At 40.2% G+C, this 15,730-nt stretch overlaps 1 protein-coding gene across 1 annotated transcript; it reads left to right on the top strand.

Annotated features, from left to right (window-relative positions):
- The first annotated feature begins 1,158 nt into the window (after positions 1-1,158).
- PIGV (phosphatidylinositol glycan anchor biosynthesis class V) lies at positions 1,159-12,490 on the top strand. Its single transcript, XM_032228418.1, is given in 9 exon segments — positions 1,159-1,845; positions 2,741-2,912; positions 3,206-3,339; positions 5,210-5,363; positions 7,911-8,106; positions 8,109-8,489; positions 8,492-8,853; positions 8,855-9,070; positions 12,029-12,490. Coding segments are annotated over 6 exon segments (1,581 nt in total). The 5' UTR covers positions 1,159-1,845; positions 2,741-2,912; positions 3,206-3,339; positions 5,210-5,240; the 3' UTR covers positions 12,332-12,490.
- The last annotated feature ends 3,240 nt before the right edge of the window (positions 12,491-15,730 follow it).

The raw sequence follows: 15,730 nt of genomic DNA, 5'->3' as shown, positions 1-15,730 counted from the left end.
GGCACCCTCCTATTTGCTACGGTCTATCCCAGGGGTCCCCAAACGTGGCAACGTTAAGACTTGTGGACTTCAACTCCCAGAATTCTCCAGCCAGCCATAGCTGGCTGAAGAATTCTGGGAGTTGAAGTCCACAAGTCTTAACGTGCCAAGTTTGAAGACTCAGGTCTATCCTATAGGCTCCCTTTGTCTTACCTGTAGGCATAGCTATAGCTAAAGGGTTTGGGGTTGATGGAAGGGGACGGACTCCTTGACCCACCTGGGCTCAAAGGTCAGCCAGATAGCCTCATCACCCACCTAGTCTTAGGTACCTGCTCAGAGATACAATTCAACCTGGTGAATTGTTTTCCTGAGTTTGTGTGTGACACTGACATTCAGGCTAAGGGCTAGAATTCACTACACAGTGGACTAAAATATAGTGAAGTAGCTCTGAGTGTATTTTGCAAACAAATGGATCTACTTTTGTTTTAAGTTAGCACACAGGGCTTGTGGGGTTCATAGATATAACCGGGAGGTACATGCAGTGACCTTATGTCCTTTATTCTAAGGAAACAGTCCTTTGTTTCAGAAAGCTAGACTATTTGCAAAAACTCACTTTGGTCTTTTATTTGAATTATTTAACTTTTACCGTACAAATAATACCACAATGCACGGTCTTCTTCACATTCATGTGGAAAATACAGAAATTGAACTGTCTTTTTAAAAGTAAATTACATAATTCCTTTGATGGATATTTTTAATAGGGTGGGTTTTTGTAAAGTTGGACATTGAATTTTTTCTTTGCAAATTTATAAATATAAACAATGAGGTTTTTATATCTTTATGAACCTCTTCCAGATCCCCCTCCTCTTATTTTTGATTTGCTACTTTTTAAAGAAGAAAATATGACAGATTCAGATGCATTTCTGAGTTAGAGAAAAGATGGAGCTAAGTAATACACCAGAATAAGAGGGATGAATTTAATGAAAGAGGATGTAATTTTGCATTTTGAAAATACCTGATAGAAAACACCACTTCTTAGGTCCTTATTGCTAGTTGGAAAGATGATTGATTAGGTAGGTAGAAAAGTTGACAGTATAAAAACCCTTTCCTTTTTTTTAATAATTTTTTTTTAATTTTTAATTTAAAACAAATACAACATCTTTCCTTACATGCTATAGAAAGTGTATCAGTTGGTTACAAATAGAAAAAAAAAACAAAAAAAACCCTTTCCTTTTACATCAAAACCTTGGTTCATCTAATAGTGCGATGTCTCAGGAAAAAGGCCTTGCATCTCTGTTTCCCACACCCCTTTAATACAGTCTCTTCCAGTATGGCAACTTCTAGAATGTGTACTAGGATTCTTGATCAAAGAATTAATGATAACTTAGTGGCTCTTCTTGGTCAAATGCTGGGAGAAGAACTTGGTATATGTGGAGAGCATGAGCTTGAGGAAGGTTGTAACAAAGATTAGATCTGCAATCAGTACATTTAAATCACATGCTTCTCAGGATCTGCTGACATTTTTTAAAACAGGAATGCTTAAATAGAACAGGAACGTATATATGCAAACTCTTGTGGCATGTTTTATGGTAACTTGTTTCTATACTAGAAAGTGTGCTCTGGTCCTACCTGCTAAAATGACCAATTAAACTGTAGTTTTAAAACCGTACAAGCTATTGCTAGAAATAAGAAACTCTGCAGTGAATGTGCTTGCCAGAGTGTTCGTAGAATTGTCCTTTTTTAAAAATTGGAATTGACCTGTGCCACTTTTCACAGCTGATTCAATGTATGCAGTAGTGACAGTTTCCTATATGTATGCAAGCTGCTGCACTGAAGTGTGAAAGGAAGATTAAAACCTGATCCAAGGTCAAGTTCTAAGGGGCTATCATTTCTGCTTCTGTTCATGTTTCATATTTTAAATCAATCATTGGCATAAATAACGGCTGTGTCTGATGCGTTTAGACTCTGGGGTGGCTTCTACAATTAATCAGCTTTTTGTGAAGCTTTTAGCATAATATTTCCTATGTAACTATAGTGGCTTTTTCACTTTTTGTTGAGCAATTCTTATTTTGCTGAATAAATTATTAAAAGTGTAAAGCAGTGCAGTCCTGGGGAGAGTGATTTGTGATTCTGCTTTTGGGATCGATTGATTGTTGGTTGTATTTATCTTTGTAAGGTCCCCAAGGTGGTTTCTTAGTTATTATGCTTACTGTTTTCTCATTTGCCTTTGTTTTTAAACACTCACTTACTTTATTACATGTTGCCTAGAATCGTTATGATGATTAGGCATCTTATAAATTGAATAAATAATAAACAATGTTTATGTTGGCATGTTAATCCAGAATAAGATATTCCATTTTTTAAAATATTTTTTACAGAAAAACAGTTAGCTGGCTTTTGTTGATCCATGTCAATTTCTTTAACATGTTATTGAATGCTTATTAATGCCAATATTTTCTAGATAAATTAAAAAAATGCAACAATAGTTTGATAATAAAAAGAGTTAGATCAGAAATGAATAGCATCATTTGTTTTGTAGTACCTCTTTACACTATTGTATACTGTACTTGGTGTAAATCCAGCATTATCGTCTGTACTAAAAGGCTTAGATAATATGAAATCAAGCATAAAATATGATCTGACTTGCTTAGCATGTCAAGTGAGTCAGAGTCAGTCTAATCCCATTGTAATCTTTTAAAATGTGTTTTCAAGCAATCATGGATTCCTTTTGAAAATACCAATTTATTTTCATGTTTTTCAGATTGAATCCCAGAAAACAACAAAAAAAAATCATGATGGTGCAGTTTGTTTGTTTTTTGAACCATTCCTAAATGAATGATCTTCATCCTTACTGGTAAAAAAAAAAGAAGCTAATATGAAATTGAAGTTCTTTGCTGGAGAATTGCCTTTGTGGCGGGAACTGTGCAGAGCAGGTAATTGCACTATTTAAGGAGCAACTTATAGGGGGGTGGGGGAGGCAGCCCAAGAAGAATTGAGGCTGACCGAATTTGTAGATGTAAATGAAGGAAATCAATGTCAGAGGACATATAGACCACTCTCAAATTTTATATGTGTTAAAGTTGTCAGGGTTGAAAAACACTGTTATAGGCTGTGTTTATGTATATCATGAGCCCAATGTCTTGCTTTTTATGATGTACACAGCTCTTCAAGTACAGTATTTTGCTTACAACTATCATTTTCTAGCATTACCATTTTCTGTTTACAGAAACCTGAAATCATCTTCGTGGATGAAGATTATGTATGATGAGGGGTAAAATAACAATAGATGTTAAAGTTAAATCCATGCAAACAACATAACTCTTTGGCAGCTGGAACAGTTTATTCCTGTCACTTCTGAAGGTATTTTTTTGTTTCTGTTTTGATATAGATACATAGATATATGTCCTCAGGTTTAGTTTTCATACATAAAATTATCTTGTGTTTTCACATTTCTGTATATGAATGCAGAATGTTGGAAATTAGGTGTATGGACTTTATACTGTACAGTATTGGAACATTTAAGAGGTTTTTGCCTAGGTTTGTGGTGAGCTTCTGCCTTGGTTTCAAATGAGCTTGATAAGTCATTATTCTCATTGCATAATATCTTCTTAATAATATAAGCATGTATATGTTTGTGTATATACAGTAGGTTAAATCAGGAATAAGCTCTATATGACAGAAAAGAAATAGATTTCTTGTGTGATCTTGTTTTGGTCCAATTAGATTTGCCAAGTTTAACCTGGGCAAGCCAAATCACCAATTTCCATTCTATGTGTGTTTAAAGTATGCATCTTAATTTCATATGGTTATGAATTTTAAAGTATTCCTCATTCTGACAGTTTGGGTTTTGGATATATTACCTAATAGATGGAAAACATTTTTATATCAGCCTAACACTGGAATTTTGAGGCTTTACATTGCAAGTACAACTTTGCAACCATAATGGCAAACTTTTCTAGATATTTCAGAGCCATTATATGTACCTAAATGGTCTTATTGCCACTGATAGATTAAACTATATAGGAATGAAAGTGGTTTCTCCCAGGTTTGAGGAAGAGGGACAGTATTTGCTTAATAAGAAAAAAATGCAGCTTAAAAACTGAATGCAAGAGTATGGAGTATTAAAGTTACATTATTGTATATGATTTTTCTGAGTTTCCTTTCTTGATTTAGGACACATCTGCCAGAATTATGACTTAATTAAGATTGATTTCTGAGTAGATGATAGATTATCAAAACAATCAAGGAAAATCTCATTAAAAAGTTTTGAATTTTGAAAGCTATCAATGTGGTTTGGTTTTATTCACTCCTATTCTGTACTTATTTTAAATATTTTAATCCTGGGTTTTCAATATTTTCTTCATCATAGATAACAGGATAATATAAAGATAACATTTAAAACAGTAGTACAATCACAAGATTACAAAACCTAGAAAAACAGAGCAGTTTTTATTCGATGCCTGGAATCCAATCAAATAGAATGTCACAGAATGCATGAGTAAGAAATGCATAAATGTCTTATACTATAGCATTTAGTATTTACATTTTGATCATCACAACAATATACTGCAGTGTTTCTCAACCTTGGCACTTGAAGATGTGTGGACTTCAACTTCCAGAATTCCTTAGGCGCACCAGCTAGGTGGGGAATTCTGGGAATTGAAATCCACACATCTTGCAAGTTGCCAAAATTGAGAAACACTGATATACTGGAGAACTATGAACACAGTGGGCATTTGCTTCCCTCTGGTGGTAGCCAGTTTAAACTGCAGGGAATTTCAAACCATTTAATCTTTCCATTTTAAAGAAGAGGTTTTTTTCACTTCACTCCTGATAACTGGGGAAGTTTATTCTTAAAACCAATAAAGTGGCTAGAAATAAGGAGCATATTAGCCTGGCTTAGCTTGGCATAAGGTTTTCTTTCCTTTTCCTTTTAAAGGAAAGGTTATCGAATCATCAGTTGTTGAGAAATGCTTGCCTATACAAAAGAGGTCCTTTCCTTTGTATTTTGTAAATGGGTTTTTATGCAATTCTCTGAAAAAATATACCAACCATAACTCTAGATCAGGGTTCTCAAACACAAATCGCCAGAGGACTAGCAACAATGAAGTCGTGCCTCACACAACTCTCCAACCGCAGCCAAAATGAAATGCCAGACACAAATGCCCAATTTATAAATGTGGCAATAAATTCTAGCCTTCATACCATTGATCTTATTTTCTGGTTTTAGGCTTTCAACATTTCTTACCGAAATACCCTACATGGATGTTTACAATGATCCGAGCTTCAAGGCCAGGATGCCACTAAGGAACTGTAGAAACACACGTTACCAAGAGGTGGTTTGCTTTGCAGTATTTTGCAGAATTGTTACACTCCTGCTTCAGGCAAGTCCCCAATAATTAACAAAAATCGATCATAAATCTATAATTGCATAAAAGTAGTAATATGATTATAATATTATCTGTCCATCCACAGATCAGGATGTTCTTTAGATACAGGGTTCCTCAACCCCTGGGTCATGGCTACAGTCTGTTTGGAACCGGCTGCAGAAGTGGTGGGCGGGCGAGCAAGTGTGCACAGTTCCACTTCTGCAAGTGGCTGGTGAGCACAAGTGCCCACCACTCGTGCAAATGGACCTGCATGCATGCTCGTTGATCATTTGCACAAGTGAAGCTGTGCATATGCATACTTCACTCATTGCGGCCCAAATCCCCCACACACGCACACAGGCCCACAGAGCCTTGGTTGGAGATCACTGCTTTAGACGCTGCTTAAATTATTGAGAAAAAAAATCTAATATTATGATATTAAGAGGGGCCATAACTGTAGTATTCAGTCAGCGTGTTTCCTAAAAATCCACATTAGCTAATCCAGGAAGCGCCATCCTATTAAAAGCTAGTCTAGAGAGTCCTCGATTTACGCTTAATTATAAAGATCTGCCCAAGTGCTGCTCCTCCTTTTGATAGTCATTATTCATCCTTATATACGTATAGTCAAGGCTTATGTTGGCAAGGCTCTGGTTTTCCCAGTTGCAATGTATGGCTGTGAAGGTTGGACCATAAGGAAAGCTGAGTGCCAAAGAATGGAGGCCTTTGAACTCTGGTGCTGGAGAAGACTCCTGCAAGTCCCTTGGACTGCAAGGCGATCCAACTGGTCAGTCCTAGAGGAGATCAACCCTGACTGCTCTTTAGAAGGCCAGATCCTGAAGAGGAAACTCAAAGACTTTGGCCACCTAATGAGAAAGAAGAAGGACTCACTGGAGAAGAGCCTGATGCTGGGAATGATGGAGGGCAAAAGAAGAAGGAGACGGCAGAGAATGTGGTGGCTGCATGGAGTCACCAAAGCAGTTGGTGTGAGCTTAAATGGACTCCAGGGGATGGTAGAGGGCAGGAAGACCTGGGGGAACGTTGTCGGTGTCGTGATGGGTCGGACACGACCTCATGACTAGCAACAACAACAACAATTTCATCCTTAAAGCTACTGAAGTCAACAGCCTTCATTGCATCATCTTGCACTGAACTCCACAATTCACTTGTGCAAGTGAAGGCAAGAAGCGTTTCCCTTCGTCTGCTTTACCTGAGAATCAGCCATATGGAGATCTAATTTGGATGATGCTTGATGGCTATGACTCAAGGGATTAATTATGCATTAAACCTAGCGCTTTGATTTCACAATAAACGCCTCACTGTGAAAATAGAAATTTACTACTTACGATACGCACACACACATGCTGGTATGCGAAGATTAACACGTTCAGTTGAAAATGGTCAAATGATGAGCAAGCATGTCTAAGCAGCCTTATTTTCATAAGGTATTATTTTAACAGTTTCTCCATATACAATACAAATAAAGGTAGCACTTGACTTATGACCACAATTGGGACCAGCATTTCCGTTGCTAAGCAAGGTGGTTGTAAAGTGAGCCATCACCAAATTTACAACCTTCATTGCCACCGTTGTTGAGTGGTGCGGTGGCCTAGAAGTGGAGCTTTTGCCTCACAATCAGGAGGCTGTGAGTTCAATTCTAGTAGGTAGATATTTCTCTTTCTGGGCACAGAGAATAGACTGCTGAACAAAATTCTGCATTGGAGACAGGAAGGGCATCCGGCCATTAAAACACTCTGCTAGCTCCATTCAGTTGCCCAGATTCCACCCCGCAAGGGGTTGGGGGGGTGGGTTACTTTAACTGAGATGATGATTATTGACTTTAACTTGCATAGACTTGGGTTGTGAGGTTTGTGCCAGTGACAAAACCCAGACCCTCGAAGACTGCAACTGTCACAAATCATTTGCCGTTGCCAAGTGCCTTAATTTGAATGTATGATTGTAGTTTGCTGTGATGGTTGTAAGTGAGAGGACTGGTCATAGATCAAATTTTTCAGTACTCTTGTAAACAAATGGTTTGATCTGTTGCTAAATGAATGGTTGTAAGTTGAGGACTACCTGTTTGACTTTGTTTGGGTGCCTTCCTTATTTCAATCAAATGGGGTCTGAACACAGAGATCTAAAAAGTGTAAAATGGCATTCCTCACTATCTGTAATATAGCAATAGCCCTTAGACTTATATGCTGCTTCACAGTGCTTTTACAGCTCTCTCTAAGCAGCTTACAGAGTCAGCCTATTGCCCCCAATCTGGGTCCCCATTTTACCGACCTCGGAAGGATGGAAGGCTGAGTCAACCTTGAGCCTGGTGGGATTCGAACTGCCAAATTCCAGGCAGCCGGCAGTCAGCAGAAGTAGCCTGCAGTACTGCACTCTGACCACTGTGCCACCGAGGCTCTTATTCCATCTCCATTTATTGCTTTTTTTATGGCTATGAACACCTCTGTACATAAATGGTTTGAAAATAATATTGTGTAACGAGAGAGATCTTTTCATGCCTTTTTCTTTGCTTAGTTGCCATTTTCCACTGTTTTTTTCCCCCCCACCCAGGCACTTTTCAATTTCCTGATTCCCGATCATGCCGCAGACGCCTTCTCTCCTCCCCGTCTCTCTGACCCCGGGTTCTTGGACCAGCTGCTGGAATGGTTCCTGGGAGGCCTCTCCCGTTGGGATGCAGAGCACTTCCTGTTCATAGCCGAGCATGGCTACGTGTATGAGCACAACTGTGCCTTCTTCCCCCTGTTCCCCTGGCCCTAAAAGCGGTTGCAAGCCTGATCTTCTGGCCTCTCCAAGGCTTTCTCAGCTTCCGGAGCTGCCTGCTCCTCTCTGCAGTTCTCCTCAATGCTGTTTTTTCTGTTTTAGCCTCTGGGACTCTCTATGAGCTCAGCTTGGCAGTCCTGCAGTGCCGAAGGAGGGCTTTTCTGTCGGCCGTCCTCTTCTGCCTCACTCCAGCTAATGTCTTTATGGCGGCTGCTTACTCGGAAAGCCTGTTTGCCTTCCTGGTGTTTGCTGCTTTGTGGAGGCTAGAGAAAGGGCATCCTTGGCTTAGCCTCCTCCTCTTTTCGTTAGCCACCGGAGTACGTTCCAACGGGCTAATTAACGCAGGTTTTCTCATCTATTCCCAGACAAACTCTTCGCTTTCAGCTTTCAAGCAAGTGAAAGCGTGTTGCAAAAGAAAAGCCAGTTTCTAAAACTGGCTGCTGCTTTGGTGCTGATGTCGGCCTCCGTGGCTCTGCCTTTTGCTTTGTTTCAATGCTACGCCTACCTTAAGTTCTGCTGTCCCAACATTGGCCTGGGATACGCCATTCCGAAGCCGCTGTTGCAGTTGGCTGAATCCAAGGGCTATCGTGTTGCAGCTTCAGAGGGCGGGATGCCCCCGTGGTGCTCCTGGAACTTTCCCGTGCTCTACACTTATATACAAGACACCTACTGGAATGTTGGCTTCCTCCGGTACTTTGAACTCAAACAGATCCCAAACTTTCTACTAGCTTCTCCCCGCTATTGTGTTGGGCTCTTGGGCGAGCTGGTGGTATGTCACCGCCAATCCCTGGCACTGTCTAACGCTTGGCCTGGTGAGAAGGAAGAGCACAGGCACGCAAGACCATGACTCACACAAGCCAGCAGAGGGTTTTGGTTCTCCTGCTGTATTCGTCTACGTTGTCCACGCAGCAGCTCTGTTGGTGTTTGGGACCTTTTTCATGCACGTCCAGGTGAGTCTTGTTAAATATTGAACACTGATCAAGTAGTGGGTAATGGTATAACTCCTGAGCAGATATATTTATTCCTATCATGATGGCTCAGTGGTTAAGAAACTGAGCTTGTTCATCAAAATGGTCAGCAGTTCTGCGGTTTGAATCCCCAGTGCCGCGTAACGGAGTGAGCTCCCGTTGCTTGTCCCAGCTTCTGCCAACCTAGCAGTTGGAAAGCACGTAAAAATGCAAGTAGAAAAATAGGGACTGTTAGGTAAGCTCCCCGTTGGGAGAGCGAGTACATTCAGTGAAGCGTTGTGAGAGTTGTGTTGGAGAACACACAAACCAGCATACAGAGACCCTGCAGTTTAAATAGGCTTTTACTTTCATGGAAATAGAGGTATCAGAATTCATCAAACAGTCCAAGTCATTCACGGATAAGACAGTCAGTCATCAATGTTTTTTCAGTTAAGGGATAATCCAAATAACATAGTCCAGTATCATATAATCAGTCCGATACACAAAGTTTGCTAACAGTTGCAAAACTTATAATAGCTCACGGCACTTTCTAACAGCTAGCTTCCAAAACACTCAGATCAGATCAGCCCAGCATCTAACAAAACAGAGAGCTAACAGTCATTCTGGCTCCCTCTTATGGCCGATTGAGGAAACAGCAACCAATCACATTTTACAGTATGATTCAAAGAAACAGGTACAGCATTGTTACATGATTTATATATTGCCAACCCAACCGTTAGAATTACATTCCTAACGGGCCACCTTTCGTGGAAAGGTAACAGCGTTCCGTGCGCATTTAGTTATGCTGGCCACATGACCACGAGACATCTTCAGAGAGCGCTGACTCTTCGGCTTTGAAACAAGATGAGCAAGCGTGCATCCACGAGTGAACCGATAGTAAAAACATAGAAACCACCACTGGTCATAGCTTACTAATAAGCAATTAAAACATACTAGGAAACAAAATAATGTAAATCATAAAGTTAAAAGCAACATGGTTATAGTCACAAGTGGGAAGAGATAGGTAGTAGGAGAGAAGATTAGTAATACAGTCTTAGTAGGTAATATGACAGTGTTGTGGGAATTAGTTGTTTAGCAGAGAAATGGCATTCGGGGGGAAACTGTCCTTGTGTCTAGTTGTTCTGGTGAGCAGTGCCCTGCAACGTTGTTTAATTTGAGAGTTTGTTTATTTATATTTAATTTGAAAGTATCTTTCTGCTAATGCCATCATATTATCTGTATGCTTCTTCTTAGTTATTTTCTTTCATATGCATATTGTATTTTTTGGAATAACTGAACAAGGCAAGTGTTTACTCTATTTTATACGTTTATTGATCTTTAAATAATTAGGGGTGGTATAAATCAGAAGTGAACAATCTTTTTAGGCTAAAAGTCACAGGCCTGAAATGACATGTCAAATTCAGAGCCTAAAAGGGAGGCAACCCCTGTGGTCTCCTTAGCCATCTTCATCACATAATTCTGGATAATGTTCTCAATGGCATACAGTTGAATATGTTTAGGAGTCCAAAATTCATTCCATTAGACGAGAGGTGTCCAAACTTGGGAACTTTAAGACTTGTGGACTTCAACTCTCAGAATTCCCCAGCTGGCTGGGGAATTCTGAGAGTTGAAGTCCACAAGTCTTAAAAGTTCTCAAATTTGGACACCCCTGCATTAGACCATAATTGTTTTCAGCTACTCTAATAAGAATCGTGTATGTTAATTTTTTTTAAGCCATTCAAATAATTTTATATGCATATTTCAGTCATTCTTATCCACAGTTTCTGAAGTAAGGCTAATACTGGAGATTGGGAAGCTGACTTGGAGAATAACTCAAATCCACCCGATTGAAATAGTTCTAGGTATACAGTACGGTGAGTAGGGTTAGAAACTGGCTGACACTGGCAGTTGGAATAATTGATAAACACAAATAAATTGTTAAATATAATAAGATTTTTATTACAGGAAAACCTGCTAGCAAATTTTGCCTTTGTGTCCATCTGCTTTGTCAGTGTGTGCAGAGTATGACTACTATTTTGAGACAATCCAGGAGCAAAATACAAATAGTGCTTTATCTACAAGGCATATATACATACATACATGTGTGTGTGTGTGTGTGTATGTGTATGTGTGTATGTATGTATGTATGTATGTATGTTGTTTTTGTAGACTTCACGGGTGTAGATATGCTGGTCTTGTTGTATTCGGGTCTTTTCCCGTGTAAGATTGAGATTGTCTTGGCAACGTTTCGGCGAGGTCTCACTCACCATCTTCAGGCTGGAGTTTTGGGCTTAAAGACCAAAACCCAGCCTGTATTGTCACGTTTATTCATGTTGTGGGGGTGTTCCTCTTAAGGAAACCATCAAAATAGAGAAACACCCCCAACAACATGAATAAAGTTGACGATACTTCCCACCTACCAGACATCTGGAAACCAGCCCTAGTCAACAAACGAACCCCATCCAGGTCATTACAACATAAAAGAACAATGGACACACAGCCAGCTCAGCCACATAGGATGATACGAAACAGCCGACCAAGCTACAAACATCAACTCCATCTACCAATCAGGATGCAATTACACAGCCAATCAACCCACTTACAGCAATAAAGCCAGCACTCCAACCCCCCCCCCCAAGATTTATAGAAAGACGACAGCTCCAACCACGCCTTACTCGCACAAGCACGAAGCCGAAAACACCAGCCTGAATACGGCGAATGGGACCTCGCCGAAACGTTGCCAAGACAATCTCAATCTTACATGGGAAAAGACCCGAATACAACAAGACCAGCATATATATCTAGCTGGTCAGCTATGAAGTCATCATTACCTTAACATGTTTTATATTTTTTTATGAAAATTTGGTAGCTGGAATGAAGGTATGCTTCACAGAATTATTTTGAAACATCTTGAGCACATGGATATGGATGTAAATCTCTTCCTTTCTCTTCCTTTAATAGGTACTTACCAGGTTTTGGGGTTCTTCTTCTCCAGTCCTTTATTGGTTCTGTGCTCATCTGCTCTATGACACTGAGCCTTTGCTGCAGGATGGAGCCTCCCCACCCAAGCACAGAAAATCCTTTGCTGAAAAACTCTCAGTGGATAATTTCTTTTCTACCTGCTGTAGACATGAAAACCCCGTATGGATGCTTCTGAGCAGATGGAAACAGAGCAGGATTCTCACAAAATGTATTTTGGGATATGTACTTTCCTACTGGCTCCTGGGGTTGGTCCTTCACTGTAATTTCTTTCCTTGGACATAACCATTTTGAACCTATATATACAGTATATATACTGGCCGAACAGGCTGAAAATCTTTCAGAGAGATCCTATCTTCTGTAAACTTGATAACATTTACTGCTAACAATTGAAGGCGCAGGATTGATTTATCTGAAAGTGGCAGTAAACTCAACCAGTGAGAATAGCAAAAATGTAATAGCAGGTAAAATACTCACATGTGACGCTGCATTCAAAAATATCCTTCCTCAAAATAATCTATTTCATTCAAAAAAACCCAACACCTTCCCATGCTTTTCTATATTTTCTCTCTGTCAAGAGCCATTCTGCAACCTTCTACCAAGGGTGTTCTGACTTAGGTTTCCCCAAAAAGCACAAGGCAGATTTGTGGTCCCGGCAAAAGCCCTTTTACTAAACAAATGTGAATTCCTCTCATTCACATTTAGCAAAGGCCTGGCAAACAGTCTTTCAAAGGAACATTTATGACTACAGACCTTACCTATCTTGGAAAGCTGCCATGTAAATATTTTCCAAATGAGGTGTGTGCAAAGAAAGACTGGGCACAGAGTCTCTCAGATTCATGGACAGATCTCCACACTCCTGAAACGAATCTAACGACAGAACAAACAAATTGTTTCCTGCAAAAGCCCATTCCCCTTTCGCTCCTCTTTTATTTCCTATGGGAGGGGTCATTCACTGTCCACCTGTGGCTTTACTCCCAAGTCGACCCTGATTTGTTAGTTGTTCTTTTCTTCTGGCAGCTCTGTATGTGTAGACTGGGAACAGGCTCCAACTGTTCCTCTGCCTCACTGCTGTCTAGCTCCATAGGCACCTGATCACTGCCACATGGCCTCGGCCCTGTCTCTGCCTCCAATGCAGAGCCCTCATCTGAGCCTTCCCCAGCCTCCAGGACTGGTCCATCCTCCTCCTCAACCTCCTCACTGTCCAACTGCTGCCAGCTCTGCTGGCCGCTGGAGGTCCATAACAAAGGGCTGCTTTAAAATAAAACCCTAACCCTCTAAAAAGTGTACTTTTGCAAAATGTGGCTTTTGTACAAGTCGCTTACAATCTCCCTTTTCAGTGGTGATATGTCCGTTATTTGATATGTAGCAAAAATCTGAATTCATATCTTGACACTATATCAGAAATTGACTTTCGTCTCTCTGGAGGCTAGAGCTTGGTACAGGTAATCCTCAATTTACAACCACAATTGAGGACCAGAATTTTGGTTGCTAAGCAAGGCCGTTGTTAAATGAGTCGTGCCCAATTTTATGATCTGTTTTTGCCATGGTGGTTAAATACTTTTACCAGTTGTTAAGCAAATTCAACTTCCCACATTGACTATGTTTGTAGGGAGCCAGCTGGGAAGGTCACAGGGGACAAACAGGTGACCCTCAGGATGCTGCAGTTGTCATAAATACATGCTGGTTGCCGAGTGCCTGGATTTTGATCATGTGACTCTGGGGATGCTGCAATAATTCTAAGTGTGAGGTTGTAAATTTACTTTTTTCAATACCATTGTAACTTCAAAGAGTTGCTAAATTGAGCAGTTGTAAATTGAAGATTAGCCGTAGTGTTATTTTAATCTTTAAGTTATTTTTTTTTCTTTTTGGGTCTATGTAATGGCTCCTCTCCTAACTTAACAAAGTAAAGACTCTTGAAATGGATTATTTCAAAGGGAACCTTTAATCAATCAGGATGGAAACCATTAGAGGCAAAGCAGCATCTGAAACCCTTTAGCCAATGCAAGTGGGATTAAACTGATAATGACCCCTCCCCTTTGTCCTAATGCAGATTCTGACCAATACACAAGTGTGAAGATGTTTCCTTAACTTTTCTGCCCTGAGAGTCAAATAAACACACGTTCCCATGGCTATCTCTAGTTAGACATTAAAGTAAGATATCCCACATGGCCATCATAAACATCCCTCCAGAGGTGCTGGGACCTTCAGTTTTCCAGTGACAGTAAAACTCAGTTGTTACAAGTACAGCTAGTGATTTAACTCCGAGGCCCCCCTCCTCCCAATTGAATGGCAGTATCAGGGATCTGACAGTCTAGCTGTATTGGTTCTTAGAAATCAATTTAGGTCAACTGAGATTTGTAGCTAACAACCTTTCAGGCATAAATTTCCAGATCAACTTCTCTGTGGTTCCCAGCCTTGCAAGCACTGATTTCTTTTCCCCCTCAATTTGGTATGTTCCAACCTTCTACCATTCTTCTGTCACAGTTCTAAATTTCATCATTTTACTCTTGAGTGCCCTGGGGAGGTTGATAAGCTGTGCTTTTGACCAGAGCAAACTGTGATGGGAAAGCCACATTTTTTTTTAAATAGAGCAGACACAATCTGGATATGTTAATGCACACTCCAGTTAAAATCAATATCGAGCTCAGGGTGCTGTACATGAGGTTGCATTTGAAAGCTATTTATACATCAGAGCCAGCCTGAAACGGTAGCTAATGCTAATGCAGATCTTGTCAGGAAGCACATGAAACTTTTGCAGGCGCCTGAGGACACCTTCAGAACCACCTCTAGGTAGTTGCACACTAATTTTATATTTGCAAAGAACTTGAGACTGTCTCCTGTCTGAGGCAGCCTGCTCACTAAGATTAAGTACAGAAGTTCACTTTTCCATCCTGCCAATATCCGAAGTATGGTTAATAGGAATATAGGGAATAGCATACCTTTGCTAAGGAACTCCATATCCAAAGTGGCTGACTTCATTCCTTTCAGTGATTTGTTTTTGTGAAGTGACAATTTCTTCTTTCCAGCAAGTATTTGATCCACTAGGCTAAATGTTTTATGACCTCTATGGAGAATTGGACTGCAAGGCGATCAAACTGGTTAGTCCTAAAGGAGATCAACTCTGACTGTTCTTTAGAAAGCCAGATCCTGAAGATGAGACTCAATGCTTTGGTCACCTAATGAGAAGGAAGGACTCCCAGGAGAAGAGCCTAATGCTGGGAACGATGAAAGGCAAAAGAAGAGGGGGACGACAGAGACTGAGGTGGCTGGATGGAGTCATCGGAGCAGTCGGTGTGAGCTTAAATAGATTCCAGATGATGGTAGAGGACAGGAAGGCCTGGAGGAATGTTGCCCATGGGGTCACGGTGGGTCAGACATGACTTCTCAACTAACACAACAACAAATGGGAGAATCAAATTGTGAAACACTGTTTATTATGTTTAGTGATTATCATTTCTTTATTACTTCTGCTGCTTTAATGTTTAACCAAAACAGCCTTGAATATTCTTCAACAGAAAGATGGGGTAAATTAAGTATTTCAGTACATGAAAGAAGAAAACCCTACAGTTGACTTTGTATGGATAATCACTGCAGTTGCTGCTTTTATATATCAGCAACATCATATAAAATACACAAGAACAGCATATCTCGTTCCAGCTTTTGTCAAAGACAAAAATGCTA

Source organism: Thamnophis elegans, chromosome 12 (genome assembly GCF_009769535.1).
Source record: "Thamnophis elegans isolate rThaEle1 chromosome 12, rThaEle1.pri, whole genome shotgun sequence".
Lineage (NCBI taxonomy): Eukaryota > Metazoa > Chordata > Lepidosauria > Squamata > Colubridae > Thamnophis > Thamnophis elegans.
This window is presented reverse-complemented; position numbering and strand designations above follow the sequence as displayed.